Source organism: Sodiomyces alcalophilus, assembly GCF_042370955.1.
Source record: "Sodiomyces alcalophilus JCM 7366 unplaced genomic scaffold ACRALscaffold_2, whole genome shotgun sequence".
NCBI classification, from domain to species: domain Eukaryota; kingdom Fungi; phylum Ascomycota; class Sordariomycetes; order Glomerellales; family Plectosphaerellaceae; genus Sodiomyces; species Sodiomyces alcalophilus.
Window position 1 is genome coordinate 2419086 of NW_027263533.1, and position 19557 is coordinate 2438642.

Consider the following 19557-nt stretch of genomic DNA (forward strand, 5'->3'; position numbering starts at 1 on the left):
TTGGCCGCAGACACGTGCGACGAAACGACACTGCAACTCGACACCCTTCAACACGCTACACCACACTACGCAGACGCGGGAACAGTATCATATTCCACCAAGAAGGCTCGTGCCGTCCCCTTTAATCAAAGACCACATCGTACCTGAAAATCCCGCATGCAAAGAACGATTCCCCAAGGCCACGCAGTACCACCTTCCTAACATGTGCCTTCTTCACGCGGCCCATCCAAGCAATTCGACTTGGTGGATGACTTTTTCACTTGGCCCAGACTGCTGAATCTTCCGTCCTTCTTCTCTGCATGTTTCCACCTCGGTCGCCATGCACTGTCCCCACGCCGCACCACTCACAACAGATCGTTGCCGCAACGACCTACCCCCTTGAGCTACGGATGCCGGACAGCTCAGCTTAGCTCCAGACCGCCAGGTAGCTTGGCCAAGAATGGATACCTTCCGTGGAGGAAAAGGACGGAGACGGCGGAAACTGCCCACGTGCCTCGAAGCCTTGTAGCGCAAGACTAGCTATGCATCTTCTGGAGCTACCTAGGTATGGAAATCAAATTCGGCTACCCTAACTGTATAGTTGAGCTACAGATTGGTGCTTACCCGAGGTTGGGCACTGGATGCCAAGAACAGAAAAGAGGAAAAAAAAGAGAAAAAGAAAAGGACAAGGGCAAGGGCACATGGTAGGACGGGTAACCATTCTGTCCCTTATATCGCTGATGATGCTAGTCCGGGTAATAACCTCCTGGCCACCGCTTGCTGAGTGGTCCCTTTCCCTCTAGAAACCGCAACGCCGTGCAAATGCAAATAAGTAATGCTAGTAAATATCCCTCATCACAACAAGGGAGAACCTAAACGGCCCTAGAAACAAAATGCCCCGGCTCCATGTCCCTCCAACTGGCCAACGTATGCTATACGTTGTACATCTGCCTGTCCCACCACCTCTTCACCTGTTACCCCCTGGGATGCCAAACTATAGAAGCACGGAGACCTGTGTAAATAATAGTAAACCAAAGCGTGATTGTGAGGATAGATCACACAAAATAGATAAAAAGGAAAGGAATGAAAAGACCACACAGAGAAAAGAAATAGAACAAAGGAAAAGGTGGTAGATGAACAAGAGGAAAAAAACGGAGAAAAGAAAAAGGGGGAAGCCGGGTATCAAATGCATGCAGAGCGCTTTCCATCATGTCGAGTCATTCCATTACACCACATCCTCCAATGCCTGGCGCAGAATATCGCTAAGCTCGCCCACCGTCTCCGGGCCAAAAGCCGTATCGTGGTCGCCGCTGAAAGGGATCGTCTCAAACTTGGCGAACCGCTCCGTGTCCCACAGCATCGTGTCCTGCTTCATCAGCTCGCGGATCGCCCGCGCCTTGTCCGAGTCGAGCTCGTCCCGCTCGGGGCTCCTCGTCCACGCGCCCTCCTTCTGGCACTTGACCAGCACCACGGGGAAATCCGACTTGACCCCGACGGGGAGGAGCTCGCCGGGCTCCACGTTGGAGATGAGCCGCAAGCCCTTTTGCACGTGCTGCTTGATGTTGGTCAGAAACTCCTCCTCGTCCATCCCCTCGCCGCCGCAGAGGCTGGCGAACGGCCCCAGCCCGTCCTCGAGGTTCGCCATGGTCATGCACGAGTGGTGGCTGGCGACGCTGGCGACCGATATGCACGATTGCCGTCGGTGGTACCGGTCCTCGGCCCCCGCGTGCGGCGACAGGAAACTCGACGAGTCGTAACTGTCCTCGGGGACCGCCAGCGCCGTCAGGAAGCTCGACGAGTCGTCGCAAGAGTCCTCGGGGACCGAAAGGGGCGACAGCCAGCTCGAGTCGCAAGCGTCCTCGGCCGTAAGTTGCGGCAGCCCAGTCGTCGTGATGGCAAGACCGGAAGGCCGTCGTACGGACTGGGATGGCGGGACGCAGAAGCTGAGGCGTGAATGTCGCCTGGTATCGGGCTCCGCCTCCGTCTCCACGCCACCGGCCATTTCGGCCGCCAGGCTGAACAAGCAGGACCGCGGCCGCTCGCGAGGGGGTTGGAGTCGTGGCTGGGGCGGTCGGAAGCCGACGCAGGAAAGCCGGCGGTTGCGGGCGGCTGCACCACCCGCCATGTCCGCCGCCGGGCTGAGGAGACAGGATTGCGGGCGCTGGCGAGGCGCGGGAGGTGGACAGACGCTGACGTGCGAACCGCGTCGGCTAGGCGGCTCCGCATGATTGGTCATATTTGCTGCCAGGCTCAAGAGACAGGACCGCCGGCGGTCCTGTGTTGTCGTCATGTTCGATGTACCGAGAACGAAGCAAGACTGGCGACGGCGACGACGGTTTTCATCAGTGCCCGTGTCGACGGCTAGGAAAGACTGCCGGCGAGGGTGCGCCTCCATGATACGCGGGTTGACGCTCTGGCGCCGGCGATGCTGAGGGATATGCGTTGTGAAAGGGCCGGGCCGTCTCCTCCAGCTGCTCGAGCGTGACGCACGAGGTGCGGCGCTCCTCCTCTTCCTTAGTCTTGGGAGCCATCGCAACCTCCTCGAGGCCTTCGTCACGGAAACGGGCAAAGGGGTCGATGTTGTCAAAAGGGTTGACGACAGTGACATCCATGCTGTCAAAGGGATTGACAGTGACGTATGACAGTCGGCGTTCGTCCGCCACCTTGTCGTTCTTGTCGTCGTCGGCCGAGTTGACGAAAATCTGGTCATTGAAGTTATCCTCCCGGAAACGGGCAAACGGATCCATGTTCTCGAACGGATCCGTAACCGACTCGCAGTCGGAATAGGGTCGGCTGCTGCACTCCAGCGTGGCCGGCGTTCCTGGTGTCCAGGTTTGGTCGGGAGTAGAGGGGGACGGGTACGCCTCATACTCGCTCATGGAACTCGTATTGGACCGCATGGCCGGGAAGAAGGTGCCCCAGGTGCTCCTCCGCCGGTCGTCGTCGTCGTCGTCGTCCTCTTCGAGCAGGCACTCCTCGACCCCGTTGAAAGTATCCGGCTGCCCTGTCTCGTCGCATTCGGGAAGGGGCTCGGCGTCGGGGACGGGGTTGAGAGCCCGGGAGAATATGATGCGTGCAAAGAGCTTGTTCTCGGCCTCGTCGGGGAAGGTCGGGAATGCTTCAGGGTTGCCCGAATCGATCATGATGACCTTGAGGATGCTCTCGCCCTGAGATTGAAGAAGGTGAGCCATGTCCATCGCGATCATGCCCCCCATGGACCACCCAGCAAGTAGGTAGGGCCCATAGGGTTGGATCTCCCTGATCTTCTCGACGTAATACTCGGACAAGCCCCTGAGCTTCGAGGGGAAGACGAAATCGTCGACATCGGCACAGTGCATCGGGCTCGAGATACCGTACACTGGCCTCTCGTCATCTTCGCTCAGGGGGTGGAGGTAAAGAAAGGGAATGGCGAGTCCTGAGATGGCATGGACGATGAATAAGGGGGTGAGATGGGAGTATTCAGGTCCTTGGAGCTGCGTGATGACCTCCATGGTTGGCCTGCAATGTATTGAGTATTGCTTGTTCGACAAACTTCAACGGCGACAGGTGCTGATCGAGCTCTCTCGAACTTTTCTCACTGTACTTTCGACGGGAGACGGGAGACAGGGCTGGGAGGGAACGGGAAGGATGAGAAAAGCTGACTTGGTGTGGAGCAACGACGGAGGCCAAGAACAAAACAACAAAAAAATAGGAGTAAAAAAAAAGCTGCAACCAAGAATGGGGTGGAAAGTAACTGAAAACAGGCTGGGCATGCCAGGGGTGGGAGGGTCTTCGGTACCGCGTGCTATGTAAGCGAACCCAGTTCGTTCAGACTGCCTTGCCGTATTCGTCCGACAAGAGATCGAGCCCGTGATATGAAGAGGATGGGAAAGGGAAATTCTGGGGGACCTGCCTCTTGATGAAAGGAGAAACAAACGAGAGAGGGAGGATACAGGGTACCCATCCCGCTTTCGAGGTCTTATATCAAACTGCTCCCTCTTTTCCACCTGGGTTCAAAACAAAGCCACGAGGCGGCCAAAACAAAAGCCAACATTAAGGTTAGCCTGTTCGAAAACGTGATGACCCGAGGGGCGAGGAGGCAAATTGTGGCAAAACAAGCTCGGCTTCGCCATGGCCGCTTGGCCACTCAGTCGATGAAAGTTGGGCACGGGTGAGATGGAGACTGGTAGGCAGAGACAGGGGGGTGGAGAGCCACGAGAGACGGCTTGAGGCAAGCGGTCGGGGCTAATCGGCCACAAGCAACGCGCCAGCCTTGCCATCTCGAGCGAGATACGAGTCTAAGAAACGCTGTCTCTCTACGGGCAGACGGGTAGAGGTAGCGTAGAACTGTTGGCACGGGATAGGGTGATCGTGCCCTAAGGTAGCTTTGCATGCCGTCTAGCCGGTCTAACCAATCTCGCTCTGAGTATTGGCATAGCATTGCACTGGCATGGACCTCTTGGGGGTTATGGAGCCACTGATAAGAGCATGGTGATGACTTTCGAGATCGCGTGCTTCGTGGTTGATCGACACGCAGACGATGATGCAACGTAGACGGGGGGTGCGTATGCAAGGGGCCCAAGACGAGAGATGCGTTTCGGTCAAGCGTCCGTGCAGCTGTGATGGGCAGAGCGAGCCCAAGGTAGTAAGCGTCCTCTTCCTCTCTAGACGGTCGGAAGGTCTTGGTAGATGTGCCTGGTGGGGCCTATCATGGACCCCCAAGCAGATGAGCTACTAATTCATGGCATGATTTGATCAAGACGCACGGGGGCAGTCGAGCGTGTTAGGTGGTCGTGTGGTAGAACCGTTCACCATCGCTTCAGATGCCCGCTTAGAGTGTAACAACGGCCGAGTCGGTCTGCTCGGGGTAGCCGTACGTTGTACATACATCATGGTAGGTCTTGTTGTTGATACTCCGTGGGTGAGCGGCCGCGAATAGAGCTCTCTCGGAGCACTACCCAGATGCTTTTCTCTAACCTTGTCTGATCAGTTTAGTAATCCGGCGTACGAAGTACATATGGATGGAGAATATCTCGAGGCCATGACAGACACGGAGAGAGGCCTAGGAAGACAGTGATAGACAGCAATGCGGAGAATATGGTAGCTTCAGGGGAGGTGGAAAAGCAAACCAAGCTTCCGGAACTCGGGGCCGAGTCGAGTCCCAGGGGGTGGCGGTTTTCGCTACTATTCTCGGGATAAGGCTGATTACGTTATACCGTTTCTGTCCAAGCTTGCATTCCCGCTGTGGGCCCGTGCCAATCTCGCAGAGATCTCCGTCGGCACATAGGAGCTCCTCCGAAGAGAAGAGGACAGCATATGGGACCAGCTCGGAGGTGGCTGAAGGCGGACTGTGCCCTCCACACTTAGTCAGATACCATAATATATAACTGACGAAAGAGGAAAAGCAGTAAGAAAGGGTGATCAAGTGGCTTGAGACGATGTGCAGTCTTTAGTGCCCGCTCGAATTGATGCGAAAAAGTTGTTTGGTGGTGATTTTGGAGTTGCCTCGGATCATTGGGACGAAGTTGTGAATTCGAGCTGGGTGCTTAGGTAAGATGCTGAGGTGTGCGGATGGTCTGTGCACTAGCTGTTCCGCCTATGGACGGGCCGAGTAGCGTTCGTGTAGGGCGGTACTTTCTCTGAGGTCACTTGTTTCATCAGTTACTAAGTTTGGAGAGGCTTTGAATTGTGGAGACAGCTCTCAGAAATCTCTGATTGGGCGAATGTCAAGACGGTGCTGCCTACTGTACAACTTATGTAAACGGTACAGCAGCGTAACAAATGGACGCCGTTTGGACATTGACGGATTCGCAAAACGGAACTATATAGAGTAGAATGATTTTGCCAGCGGAACCTTCACATCAAGATGTTGATCAACAACTTGTCTCGGTTTATTGAATTTCAGAGCCATTGCAACTCATGTCAAAATTCGAAGTAGACATTCTAATTACAGCCTTGACCCCTGAGCACCCTAGCACTACCACAGCCCACGTGTGAGTGTATGTCCGTGTGAGGCACAGCAACGATTCAACTAGGTAGTTGCAGATCATAACAATGGCCAGGAGATCATAGTCATTCATCATGGAGTTTACTAAGTTTACTAAGCTTACACTCAAAGAAACGTGGTTTCAAAAATAGTCTTTCTCGTGGTGGACGTCAATGGCAGGGAATGTACAACGTATTGCAGAACATGGGGTTCGATGCCGAGCTTTGATCGACAGTTGAGAGCGAGAAGCGATAGAACAAGACGATGACCTATGGATGAAATGTCCTCGTACCGAGGCCATGACTAAGGAGGGATATTGGTTGTCTGCCACGTCGTACACGATAAATGCCCAGATGTTGAGGTGTGTATATGTCGTCGGTAGGTGGTGATTACATTATACGTTTGTATTTTAAGGTACGAATACTGAATTGGAATAGGGACTTTGGCCTTGAGACAGACAAATTGTTGAACGCACTGACCATGTCGCACAGACGTCGTTCCGAAGAACGTACCCTCAGTACAGTACGATGTACCTTATGTACGGCGCTACACCTCATTGCGCTGTATCTCTACATATCCTTATAACCCACTAGCTCTGATTAGTTTTCTAATTCACAGAGGGAATCTATGAACGCTTTTAATGCGAAGGAGATAATGAGAGTCCTTATAGGTGTCCATGACATGATGAAGAATCAACAGGGCTATGGTATACCGTTGCGTTGTAGTGTACTTCATACAGTGGGTAAACAGGGAGGGTCCGCTATCCGCCTGAACCAATCAAAAGGGCGACACGGAATCTCCCACGAGGACGCGACTCCACGAGGACCGCCGTTGGACGGGAGCTAGGCCAGGACAGGAACGCTCTTCGTGCCGATAATTGGATCCCCCTGGGAACCCCTACGATCTCTGCCATGACAATCGAGCTTGAGTCGACCTTGGCGAAAGAAGTCTGTGGCTATAATCCGAAACTATAGTCTACCCACGGAAATCCCAATTGATCCTCTCATCATTACTTATGTATGTACGCGCGGTGAAATCCCGAGTTGCGACGAAAGAACACCAGAAAAGGATGCATCCACTTGCACAAGAGCCACCGCGGACTCCGAGTGCAAGATTGCGGGTGCGGGTAGTCCACAGCGCTCTATCGTGGCGTCCGGTGTACGCGCAAGGTGAGCCAGGGCCCTAGCCTGCGATGCCAAGTTCCGTATGCGCTCCCGCCTATGATTCCGTAGGAGGACGGAAGCGGAGAGGCACTAGAGCTTCGCACCAAGCAGCCCAGCCTTTGGGCAGTTTATCAACAAGATGATAAAAGCAGGCCATGGTCGCAATCAATACACTTGGGGAAGAAACTCATCATCACACACACCCTCTCTCTCACTCCCAACACCCTCCTCCTCTCCCCCATCGTCACTCTAATACGTTCTCAAGAGTGAGACTCGGGGTTAGAAAATCCAACTAACCTTCCTCTCTTTCCCTTTTTTCTTTTTTCTTTTTTTCTTTTTTCTTTTCCTTATTCAGTTTGTTCAACAAAACCGTCATCATGAACTCGCTCAAGCTCTCGGTGCTTCTGCCTCTGCTAGCCGGCTCGGCTGAGGCGGCCGTGGCCCGGCCCCTCGAGACCCGTCAGGGCCCCGTCGCCGCCGACCGCTGGGACATGCCTGTGGACTATACTCCCTTTGGCAACCTTGCGACCGTCGAGCTTGGTGTCCCCGGGCAGGAGGTGACCGTCTTCCTCGACTGGACCTGGGCGAACAACTTCATCCAGACCCCCCGCTGCTACGGCCAGTGGGACCGCGAGCTCTGCATGTCGGACATGATGGCCACCTACGACCCCCGCAACTCGAGCACATTCGTCAACGTGACCGACGTGTACCCCCGCCAGCAGTGGTTCCCCAACCACTTCTTCTTCACCGAGCCGTCGACCGTCGACCACGGCATCGACTCGGTCCAGCTCGGCCCCGTCCGGTCGCCCGTCATCAACCAGTTCTCCGACACCATGTTCGACATGACCCAGTTCTTCCTCCCCTTCACCGTCGTCTTCGGCATGTCGCCCACCCTGCCCGGCCAGGACGACTCGTACGACGCCACCTTTTACCAGCAGTACAAGCAGGGCCTCTGGAAGGAGCCCCTCGTCGGCTACGTCTGGTGCTACGACGAGGGCAAGATTGCCGCCTGCGGCGGAAACGACGCCATCCAGTCCTGGGGCGGCTACCGCAAGGACCTCGTCAAGGGCAAGGTCTTCTGGTACGACAACGTCGTCTTCCCCGACATCAACGAGATCAGCTACATCTGGGACCCCCCCTTCCTGAACTACTGGGCCACGCCCCTCCAGGACCTCTGGATCGGCGACGAGCTCCAGCCCACCGTCGCCACCTCCGAGAACTCCGGCAAGGGCGCCGTCTTCAACCACGCCACCTTTGGCCGCGGTATCCCCCTGACCCAGAACGCCTATAACAAGCTGATCCAGATCGTCGGCGGCGAGGAGCTGCACCTTGATGACCCCACCGCCGTCAACAACGGCGAGCAGCAGCTCTACTCGGTCAGCTGCGAGAAGATCAACTCGTACCCCCCCGTCAAGTACCAGTTCGTCGGCCACGACAAGGTCTGGAAGGTCCCTGCCAAGCACTACATCGACCAGCTGGAGGACGGCACTTGCGTCCTGAACGCCCGCGTCACTTCTGATGGCGACAAGTTCCTCGGCTCCTTCGGTGACCAGTTCCTCAAGGACAAGCAGATCATTTTTGTACGTTTTCTCCCTTCACTGCCAAATTCTCTTGCCCTTCTCTTTGTTTTTTTCCTTGGGTAAACGTGGCTAACACTTCCTCTCAGGACTTTGAGAACCTCAAGGTTGGCCTTGCTGAGATCAAGTGGCCCAAGTGCTAAGCACAAGGCGACGATCGGCAGGCACATGCCGTCATTGCATCTTGATGATTTGTCCCCTTTTCTTTTGCATTTTTCCATTCCCACTATGGGTGATGAGCCCGACGCCCCCAGGTTCCCCCAGCCTAGACAGGGGCAGGACTTGTCCGGGATGTATGGCGCGCAGCGGGCGTAAAGCGAAGCAGTACACATGATAGATGGTTGGTTTCTTTCCTCGTTGGCATCTTTTGGGAGCTTTAGACTATTGGGTCAAGCATTTGCGCGGTACATCAGCATAGAGAGAGTAGCATTATGAGCTAGCCAGTTCTGTGTAATATTACCATGTTCGTTCAAATATGGATATTCCGAATCGTTGACTCGCTTTTTCGTTTCTTTCGTTGGCTGGTCGGCGCCCAGGAGTCTCGTCTTGATCTGTCCCTCGCATGCTCCCGTATCTCTTCACATAGAAGAAATGCGTTCTTGCGGGCCTAGTTGGCCATCATAGTCAGAGCATAGCATGTCATTTGAGGCGACACAGCAGCGAAGCAGCGGCACCTGTTCCATGGCTGGGTGAGAATTCTGTTGTCGCGAATTCGTACGTTGTATGAAGCTCGTCGCTGTCAGCAATTTCAGAAAGGAAAAACAAGAATAAGAAAGAGAAGACATTATTGGCTGGGTTGTCCACGTGGCATCTTACATAAGATTATTACGTTGTAAGTATTTTATAGTCTGTGCACCTCTTGCTAAGGTCCGGAATCGCGTCAATTGCGCGCATTTGCTCATCACGTCGTCTACTATTGTTTCGGGCTCCTCTCCATTTGACTACTTCGTATACACGACATCGGTGCGGTCCAGCGTGGCCGCCGGCTGGTGGAATTATCGCTTTGCTCTACTCTCGTCCATTTGGTCTGAAAGAGCCGTTTTCCAACCTCTCGTCATGCACGACTCGGGCATTTTTGCCTGCCCTACAGAATCCGTCGTACCGCATTACAGTAAATACCCTCCACAGGCGACCTTCCTCGTGCAAAGGTTTGGCAGGATGATCATGAAGAACCCTGGTCGTCCATGGATTGATCGATCAGCGGACCACTCCCCGTGCCTCACCCCGGATGGCGTCGGTTTCACCCTCCATCGGCGGCGTTGACTACCGGGGAAAGGGCCCCGGCGCCAATGGCCTCATGTGCCGACGGAGTCGACTGATATCAGCCGAACTTTTTCGGCTTGTTGTCCATGTTATACTGTTAAACCTTCGAGACTGGCAAGGCTGTGCCTGTGCCGTCCATCCCTCTCCGGGTCGGTCGAACATCAACGGCTCCACAAACAGAATGATGCGTAAACTCGAGCTCCATGGTCCATTTTGTTACTGACTGCACCCGGTTCGGATTCACCGCGGCTGGTGTTGACATCTTTCTCTCACTTTGCCCTATTATTTTTAGTGCTGTGTCGTGCCATGGATCGGTTCCGTTGCTGGGCGGCCGACGGGGACGCCCGTGTCCTGTGGGTGCACCTCCGAGGACGGACGGACTTGACGGTCGCCGCCCGGAACCCGCGACAGGCTTTTGCGCGACTAACTGGCTGGTGCACGGGAACGTTCTTGACGATGTCCTGTAGTCAATACTTATACCCTCTTCCATCAGCCAAGTCCGAAACGTGTGTCCTCCGAGTCGCTCTTGACCATTGCATCAGCCTATAGACTTTTCTTTCCTGTTATTTTTCTTTTCCAACTGATTTTGTTCATATCCTCCTTACATTCTAGTCCAGCGAGCCTTGTACCTCGTCCGTTTCTTATCCGTCTGCATACCTTCGAGCTACCACCGACCCCCAATCCCCTTCTCTGTCCTGTCCCTTCATCATCACAGATCACAGCATCACAATGACAAGTTCACCGGTCGACACTCAGGTCCTCATCGTGGGCGGAGGCATCGGAGGCCTCACCCTCGCCGCCATTCTCCAACGCCTCGATATTCCCTGCATCGTCCTCGAGCGGTCCAATACACACACTCCGGTAGGTGCCGGCATCTCCCTGGCACCAAACGGTCTGCGCATGCTCGACCAGCTGGGCATCTACGAGAAAGTCTTGGCCGCGGGGCAGAAGCTCCGCAAGGTCCAGATCTGGCGCAACGACTCGCAGTGGAACACCCTCGACTGGACCCCCTGCGAAGCCAAGTTCGGCTACCCGGTCATGGCCATGGAGAGGCACCACTTCCAGCGCCTGCTCCACGAGGCCGCCGGCGGCGAGGAGTTTGTCCAGTACGGCGCCAAGGTCGTCGACGTGATCGACAACCCCAGCGAGCCGGGCGTCCGCGTCATTCTCGACTCGGGCAAGGAGTACCGGGCCAACATCGTCGTCGGTGCCGACGGAATCCGCTCCGTCGTCCGCCGATGCCTTGCCAGGGACGAAGGCATGAAGGAGGCGAATACCATTAAGTTTACCGGCCGCGTGCACATGAGCGGCATCACGGAACCCCTGGCCAACCTCGGCTCCGAACACCTGGGCGTGGCCAACTGGATGCTCTACGACCATGCCACACTCACCACTTGGCCCTGCCACAACAACAGCCAGTGGTTCATTGGTGTTGCCGTAAGTAGCAATTCTGTGTTTTGTGTTGTTCCGTTTTCCCCTTTTTCACGGTGTTGTGGTTAGCAGCCCAGCTTCATCTCCGTGGCTGGACGCAGAGCTTGTGTCAGGTCTAATTTTAGAACAGAAAACCGACGATGCGGTTCCCACCGATCGATCCGTGTGGGCCAATTGCACAGAAGACACCATCAACAAGGTCTACGGAGAGGGGTTCCATCCCTTCGCGGAAAGCGGTAAAATGGGTGAATGTACGTATCATCAGCCTACTGTCAAGCCACACATGCCACACATGCAAAAGCACCCCCCGTCCCTTTTTCCCCCGCCTCACTGGGACCGGACCTTTTTTTCCCCCGCCCCCGGATTCCGCTCTGGGACAATTGAACGCCGTGCTTACATAGGCCCAAAACCCGCTCCGTTCCGGTAGTGGTTAGCAAGAACCAGCGCATCCTTGCGTCCAATGTCTTCCAGGAAACCGAGTTTCCGTCCATGTCACGAGGCAGAGTCTGCCTCATGGGTGATGGTAAGAAGATTTCCTATTCCTACACCGTAAGGCGACGCGACTAACGGGTTACGGCAGCTGCGCATTCCATGTCCTCAGCCTTGTAAGTCACACGTTCCCTGAGAGGTGGGGCGGCCAGCATTACGTCAGGGACGCATTTGGATCAAGTGGCTTTGCTACTTGTACCTCCGAACCTGTGGGCCCTGTTTCGTCGGAGTGCTCTCCGCACAGCCACACTCTTTTTTCCTAGCATCGGCACTTGCTGACTGAAACTCGCGATTAGTGGCCAGGGCGGAAACATGGCGTAAGTGGTCTCAACCCCAAACGGAACACCAGGAAGCAGAGTTATGCACGTCGTGATGGGGCCTTTGCGAGAATGTGCTTTTCTAGACGATGACGAAAAGAAACAAGGAAGGAAAGAAACTAACTCGAGGCAAACAGGATCGAGGATGCCGCTGTGCTCGCTAATCTGATCCAGGCGAACCGCGAGTCGCTGGACAACGCCGCGCCGTTTCTGACCGAGTACAGCGATATGCGGGGGAAGCGGGCTCAGGACGTGGTCAAGTTCAGCTTCCGCTTCATTCTTTTGCACGGCGCCATCTTGCCCTACGGCATTGGCAAGCTGCTCCGCTGGCTCGTGTACGCCTTCCTGCCCGCTTCGACCTGGCTCTGGTATCTCCAGTGGCTGTATGGTTACCAGCCCACTGTCGATGCTCTGGGCACTGCCGCCATGGTTTCCAAGTAAGACATGCGAAAAAACTGACTTACTTTTTACATTCCACGATGACAACGACGGCAATGATGACGACGGCCAGGCCCGGTAGTCCATGCCATTCCTTCCTCTGACTGGGGCGAATGACATGACGTCCGGCGGTGGCTCCGGGAGAGGAAGCTCGTCCGTACTGTATTGCACTACCAGGGCCATATTGTCGTCCTGGTTATCCGCGCAGGACCCGTGCTTACGGGTGCTTCCTGGCTGTTCCTGGAGGAAGCAGAGTGGGGAAGGAGATCGCGTGGGTGCTATTTCGAGGACAAAATTAGCGTCCGAAAAAGGATCGGGAAAAGGCGAAGAGTAAACGGGGTGGGTACCTTAATTGAGATCTTCGACTTGGACAGTCTGGCAAGGCATATGAGCTGCTGACGATCATCAATATGTAATCATGTTCTCGCCGAAAGGAGGGGCAGGGGCGTGAGCGGGAAGCATTTTCTTCTATCCACACATTCGGGTATTTTTGTTTCTTTAGACATTCAGCCTTGGGATTTTGATTCAATACACGTGGGATCTATTTTTTTTTCTATATTTCTTTTCCGTCTGACGTGCATGCAACGACATCCTGGCCAGAGTCGAGAGTCGAATTACACAAGACATTGTTCCAGAATATGACGCTGTATTACATTGATCCGCGAGAATCGGGGCTGGCTCGCAAGAAGTGATCAGCCTAGGGTCCGGTTTGCCTTGCTGCTTATTTCCATTTCCAAAGTAGGCTTGGGCAATAACGCGAGCTTTCTCGGCCATGTAATCAATGGCTGTGCTTCTCGTCGTCCTGGTCCCGTCATAACCCAGATGAAGAAATGTACGAGGAAGCTGAAAGGCACGCACCACGGAGTGTATGTCTCATCTCATGGAATGCTGCATCACGAAGTAACATGGGCATCAAGTTTGAAAGCCACCTACGGTTTGATATCTTCGCCATCTGGGTCGGATTACTATCATGGGAGATGGACGCACACGGACAAGTGCAAGAGAAGGGCTCGACTACGATGCCCGACATATACCCAACACATAGATGGTCATGCCAGTAGCTAGTTCCCTGCACATGATGCTCCTGATGATTAGTATGATGTCCGAAAGATTGCGGCTGTCTGCCCGTGGAGATAGTAACAACTCGCAACGTGGTGGCCGAAAATGGAAAATGAGCAAGGTCTGGGGCTTCCGGGCATGTAATGCAGATCAGGCAGAATAGGAAGTCGATCACTCGGTGCGTAATAAACTGCGCGTTGACGAGAGGTCCAGGGGTAAAACTCCCCACTTCTCACGAGATCATCCCATCCTCCCACATGGGAAAGTAGCAAAATGCTAAAATAGGGTTACATTTTGTAGACGGAGAGAAGAGCTGGGGGGAAGGTTAGACCACGCGAAGGATGCGATGATGGAGGTGAGGTGAAGATAGTACAAGCAGTAGAGAATCAGAGACATGTTTTTCAATTCGGGAGATGATCTGCTCCTAAGAAGGCATACAAGGGGCAGGCCAGGTTGTTTTGCTGAGCTTACATACTTGACGCCAGGCCAGGACGCCCATTGGATGCTGTGCGAGGTGACCTCTCGCCGAGCTGTTCGAAGGAGTCGGTGTATCTTATCAAGGGAATGGCCAAATCTCCCAGGTATGCAGATATACGGACATTGAGCTGATGGTGATTCCAAAAAAAGGTCAAACAGGCTGGGTCCGGTCTCAGATGGGGAGGATACTCTGTGGTGACAGGATCCTGGCCCATCCGTTGTCGACTCTTGGGTCCTGGGAAGTTCCATTTAGCATACTTTACGTAGCTTATTATCGCTGAGACTGCAGTCGCAGGCATCTCGAGTCCTTTAGGATTTGGGACGACATGCAATGACGATGATACACCGGAGCCGTCGAGGGAGCGCGACGTTCACGTAATGCCAACGGTTGCATTCCATTAAGCTGTGGGGCAGGCAATTCAGAGCACTTGGCTAGGAGTTGAAGAGCGGGCGACAGACAGAGAGTGAGAGAAATGATTACGTACCTAGACGGCGGCCATAACGGATAGAAACAACAAGGCAGAACGGTGAGGAGTTGGGCGGAAACGTACGTTGTATGTAGTAGGGAAGAAAAACGAGGCAGGTACTAGTAAAACTGGAGCCCTGGGTCGGGTCAACCAAAGGCCCAAGGTTACATTGACTGCGAAGCCATCACCACGAGGATCGTAACGAGTTCCTTAGTAGGTAGGTACCTGGGTAATAGGCCTCTGAGGCTGACAAGAGGGACAAGAGGGGGTCCTCTAATCCCACATTGCAGGAGTACGTACCCTTTCACTGCTCAGAACGGCGCCCCACTCTGGACGCAGAGGCCATAATATGGCCATTGCATGTACCTTCCCTGCGCGATAATTCACACCCCTGGGTTGTCGCTTCTAAAAACACGCCACCCCCGCCTCGAGTATATCCACACCCCACCACGAGCTCTCTGGCCGTCTTCCACCCCACCCCCCCCTTCATTTTCTTCCAAGTTCCCTGACCCCTGTCACAGTGCTCTACCCTCGCACCTTCTCCCCAAGGTACCTGACATAGCTTTCAAGTATAAGGGATCATGGACTGCCGCCGTTCACGGGAACTCGAGGCCACTCACTCACCCTTCCACTACAATTCGAACTTTTATAGCAAAGAGGCTGAACCTAGGACAACAGAAATATCCAATTCTGCACTTACTCTCTCCTCTTTTCATCCATCAGAATACATATTCCTCTCTGCCACCCTACGCTCTCTCGCCTTCTCACCACGTCACCAGACTCCTCACTTCTCTCTGCGCCTTCGTATACGCATGAGAACCTCTCGCCGATATACGACTAGACAGCAGATCGTGGACTCCAGTCTCGCCTAAAGAGTCTAGGAAGTGAGACCGTTCGTCTTTCGTCGCTCGGTTCTCTCTCCCCCTCCACCCCACTTCCTCCCCTTTCCCCAGCCCACAATGTCTCTCGCCTCCAGGCATCCGCTCCGCAAGAGCTGCAGCTTTTGCCGGGCTCGCAAGATCAAGTGCAGCAACGGTACCATCTGCGAGGCCTGCAAGAAGCAAAACGTCGACTGCGTGTACGACTGGGACTCGAGACCCACCAAGGCACGAACCCTCTCCCAAGAAAGCCCCCGATCCGACAATGGCCTCCCGGGCTTCTCCAGCCCGCAGAGGCAGCGGTCCTCTACGGCCGGTTCTCCCAGCTCGACACCCCCCGGCGTCATCCTCGAGGAGCCCAACCACCTCGACAGCGCCTCGGGCCTCGCGCCCCCCGAGAACCCCGAGACCGTCGCCAGCCTCCTCGTCCAGATGTGGAACGACAACTTTACAGAAGCCGGCCATGCCGGCATCAAGCAGAACCCGTGGCGAGAGAGGATAGCCACCTTCCACCAGACCGTGCAGGCCAACCTCCAGGACCGCTCCGAGCACGTCGTGCAGACCAAGTTCACCCTTCGCAACGTCAAGTACACCGGCATCCTCAGCTTGCTCACCCAGGACCTCGTCGGTCTGGTGGTGGATAAGTTTGGCGGTCTGGGCTCCCTCTTCATGGACCAGGGCGGCGGCCGCTTCTTCCTCACCGGACTCGCCAACGACACCACCCAGACCATGTTCGACCCTTCGCGGCCGGGACCCAGCCCCCTCGCCGAGCTCGGCCAGCGCCAGATCACCCAGATGATCGATGTCTGGTACAGTGTCCACCCCCTGTCCTTCCTCGTCTCCAAGACCCTTCTTCTCCGCGAGCTTCGCGACGGCACCCACGACGACGTCCTCCTCGCCGTCATCCTCGCCGACGCCTCCTTCTCCATTGGCGACGACGTCTCCGTGGCACGTGGACATGTCATGATTCGCTGGGCCGCCGCCCAGCTCCAGTCCCGCTCTTTCCCTACCCGCGCCGGCCAGCCCAACCCGGCCGGTGCCGCCCCCCTCGCCATCTCCACCGCCCAGGCCCTCATGCTCATGGGCTGGAACGCCCTCTGCCAGTACCACGTCCGCCGTGCCACCTGCTACATCGGCCTCGCCTCCAAGCTGGCGACCGAGCTCAAGGACCTCTACTCGTCCGGCGCCGTGCCCATGGCCACGAGCCGCATCAACGGCATCGACGTCTTCGAAGTGGAGAAGGAGGTGGTCGCCTACCTCTACTGGACGACCTATACCTGCACCCTCTGGACCTTTATGCAGATCGGCAACAACTTCTCTGCCCTGCTCCCCACCAGCCTGACTTCCATCTTCCTCCCCGTCGACGAGACCAGCTCCGTCCTGATGCGCCTGGACGAGGTGTCGGACAACTTCTCCACCCTCCAGAGGCAAAAGGCCGTGATCAAGGAGATGTGGCCCCTTGCACACATCGCCTCCATCACCGCCTACATCTACGCCCTCTACCCGCAAGAGTCCGACCCCAACGAGCCCGTCAGCACCAACTTTTGGCAGGAGGCCCCGCTCCTCGCCCTGCAGCGCATCCAGCAGGGCAGCAGCCCCCAGGACATGGCCTGCGTCTGCCGCGAGGTCTACCGCGTCCTCATGGAGAGCATCCACCTCCTGAACCGCCAGGTGCCTCACCAGCCGTCCCGGTCTCTGGTCCTTGCCGTCTACCACACCGTCGCCATCCACCTGCTGTTCCCGGCCGTCATCCCCGGCGCCCCTCCCCCAATGGAACCGGTGAATGTCAACGCCGAGACGATTGAGCGGTTCATCATGTCGGCTTCGGAGCTCGTCGGCATCTTCGACGCGGCCTGCGAGCCGGGCCAGGAACCCCTCATCGTGACCTCCCAGGCGCGCAACGCGTTCCCGGACATTTACAGCCTGGCCCTCGACTCGTGCGCGCGTGCCATGTCGTTCATCCACGCCCAGAAGAAGGCCGGCGCCATCCTCATGGAGCCCCAGTTCCTCCAGATCTACGAGGACAAGCTGAGCCAGCTGGCCCACCGCCTGCACGGCATGGCCAAGTCCGAGTTCCTCAACTCGGGCAGCTCCATCCGCGTCGTCAAGAAGCACCTCAAGGCGGTCGTCCGCGCCTTTGCCGGCCACCCCGGCGGCCACAGCCAGACCGCCAGCCTATCCTCGTCGGCCTCCTCCGGGGCGTCGCCTCGGCACGGCTCCCTCTCCCCCTCGCGCACGCCGGCCATTGGCGGCGGCGGCGGGGGACGCGACACGGACAGCCTGAGCACGGCGACCACGACGGTGGTGGAGCCCCCTTCCTACATCAGCCCCTCGGAGGCCCTGCGGCCGTCGTCGGGCTGCAAGCCGGCCAACACGATCGCCTCGTCCGACATTCCCACGTCGTATCCTGCGTTCAGCCCCATCATGGCGCGGAGGGATGGGGCGGACGGCGGCAAGACCGACTGGCGCGCCGCCGACGAGCTGTTCCAGCACGTCATGGACCACTCGGCCCTGGGGAGCGCTCCCACGTCGGGCGCCGAGCACATGACGCTCGCGGACCTGGTCGATGCCCAGGCGAGCTGGATGCAGGGCAGCCAGATGTTGATGGACTTTGACATGGCCGCATCGCAGGTTCCCGCGCCCTGGGATTGGCCGCACACCGAGATGCATCACGACACGCCCATGGCGACCGCGGGAGGCGAGCCGGATATGATGCACTATTTCAAGAAATAGGAGCCTTTTCACTCATCTCCTTTTCCACTTTTTATCCGATCCATCCTCTTATCCACACCGTACCACATTCTACCTTTTCTTTTCTTTTCTTTTCTTTTGCTTCATTCATGGTGGATCATCATCATGGCACATATTCCTCCTTACATGCATTCGAGCATGACTTGATCTTCTCGTTTTAGATCTTCTTCAGTATATTTATACCTATTTGTTGCATTTAGCATGGTTAGGTTTACGAGGAGGTTTTTTTTTTTTTTCCTATTTTCTTCTTTTTTCTTCCTTTTCTTCCTTTTTCTTCCTTTTCTTCCTTTTCTTCCTTTTCTTCCTTTTCTTCCTTTTCATCCTGACTTTTTCAAGGTCTTAGAGCTTGGTTATTGTTTTCTAGCGAATTTCGGGATTTGGGACTTTGACGCTTGCAAAAGACACGGGGTATCATGGGGTTTGCCTGGAGTTTTGGGAGTGCGTGGTTTGATTACCTATTCGTACTTGGCACGCAGAGTGCTAACACGGGAGGGAAACGGTACGTTGTACAACGTAGATGTGGAGGTCATTGAGCTGACGTTATTGGTCGAGAAAAAGGGACTTTGGTAATGGCCAAGCGATCTAGGAAACGTCAAGCGCTCTATGAATGGAAAAAGGACGTTACTGTACCCATGTACCCACGTGTACCTACGTTGTACCTATGCCGAGATGAGATACATTGCTAGCAACCTGAGATTTCAAACAATTGATTCACTCTTGCCATCACGGTCCTGGTTCTGATCTGTCATGTTTCTTGGTCGTCCCGTGTGCTCGCGTGTTGATGTACAACGTACTCCAATCCTTCGCTGGACGGACTGCATATGATGTGCAACGTATGTCGTCTGAATACCTTCCGGATTGTCTCCTATTTCGAGCCATTGGCCGTGGTGTTGACTAGATAAGGCAGACAGGTACATGGAAGAAACTTATGATGCACGTTGAAGATGATGCTAAATCACACGATGGAAAACGTGGGCTCTGGTGTCGGTATACAGTGTTGTAGTCTAGAGTTTTAACACTGTGATCCGTGGCAAGGGTGCACCCCTGAGCATCAACTTCTACAAGGGGCATGGGTCCCTAACCCCACCCCAGCCTTCGGTTGATCGCTGGACGAGGAGCGGGGCGGGGGTAAAGACGGGGACTAACCTTGATTGCCGAGTACAAAATAGCGGTCGGGGAGGGATCTGAATCCTCCTCGAAAACTAATCCTATTCTGACAGTAGGCAAGGGCCCCCATTCCACAAAATAATACAGAATAACACCTTCTATTATTAATTATAGCCTGCCCCCTGCCCCTCTGCTG

General features: G+C 55.4%; 6 protein-coding genes across 6 annotated transcripts; 3 read left to right on the top strand and 3 right to left on the bottom strand.

Moving 5' to 3' along the window:
* Nucleotides 1–1204: 1204 nt before the first annotated feature.
* Nucleotides 1205–3470, bottom strand: ACRALDRAFT_1068467 (uncharacterized protein; the record flags this gene model as incomplete). Its single annotated transcript, XM_071017571.1, has 2 exons — nucleotides 1205–2407; nucleotides 2466–3470. The coding sequence occupies 2 exons, from the start codon at nucleotides 3468–3470 to the stop codon at nucleotides 1205–1207; spliced, it is 2208 nt and encodes a 735-aa protein (XP_070877037.1).
* Nucleotides 3471–7452: 3982 nt separating this feature from the next.
* On the top strand, nucleotides 7453–9294 carry ACRALDRAFT_1092086 (uncharacterized protein). Its single transcript, XM_071019595.1, has 2 exons — nucleotides 7453–8687; nucleotides 8774–9294. The coding sequence occupies exons 1-2, from the start codon at nucleotides 7485–7487 to the stop codon at nucleotides 8825–8827; spliced, it is 1257 nt and encodes a 418-aa protein (XP_070877038.1). The 5' UTR covers nucleotides 7453–7484; the 3' UTR covers nucleotides 8828–9294.
* Nucleotides 8859–10209, bottom strand: ACRALDRAFT_2017059 (uncharacterized protein; the record flags this gene model as incomplete). The annotated part of the gene is made up of 11 exons (XM_071019868.1): nucleotides 8859–8867; nucleotides 8912–9065; nucleotides 9093–9235; nucleotides 9267–9291; nucleotides 9340–9475; nucleotides 9541–9581; nucleotides 9644–9697; nucleotides 9733–9748; nucleotides 9811–9902; nucleotides 9929–9999; nucleotides 10060–10209. 11 exons carry the CDS (start codon nucleotides 10207–10209, stop codon nucleotides 8859–8861), a joined length of 891 nt encoding a protein of 296 aa, XP_070877039.1.
* Nucleotides 10210–10676: 467 nt separating this feature from the next.
* ACRALDRAFT_1068469 (uncharacterized protein) lies at nucleotides 10677–12625 on the top strand (the record flags this gene model as incomplete). Its single annotated transcript, XM_071017572.1, has 6 exons — nucleotides 10677–11384; nucleotides 11509–11629; nucleotides 11806–11901; nucleotides 11959–11983; nucleotides 12164–12184; nucleotides 12322–12625. 6 exons carry the CDS (start codon nucleotides 10677–10679, stop codon nucleotides 12623–12625), a joined length of 1275 nt encoding a protein of 424 aa, XP_070877040.1.
* A 2827-nt stretch (nucleotides 12626–15452) lies between these two features.
* ACRALDRAFT_1080026 (uncharacterized protein) lies at nucleotides 15453–18258 on the top strand. The gene has a single exon (XM_071018972.1). It carries the CDS (start codon nucleotides 15585–15587, stop codon nucleotides 18234–18236), a length of 2652 nt encoding a protein of 883 aa, XP_070877041.1. The 5' UTR covers nucleotides 15453–15584; the 3' UTR covers nucleotides 18237–18258.
* An 83-nt stretch (nucleotides 18259–18341) lies between these two features.
* ACRALDRAFT_207241 (uncharacterized protein) lies at nucleotides 18342–19491 on the bottom strand (the record flags this gene model as incomplete). The annotated part of the gene is made up of 10 exons (XM_071022194.1): nucleotides 18342–18375; nucleotides 18645–18678; nucleotides 18727–18855; nucleotides 18914–18936; nucleotides 18982–19069; nucleotides 19105–19179; nucleotides 19216–19232; nucleotides 19297–19312; nucleotides 19342–19395; nucleotides 19473–19491. 10 exons carry the CDS (start codon nucleotides 19489–19491, stop codon nucleotides 18342–18344), a joined length of 489 nt encoding a protein of 162 aa, XP_070877042.1.
* Between the last annotated feature and the right edge of the window lie 66 nt (nucleotides 19492–19557).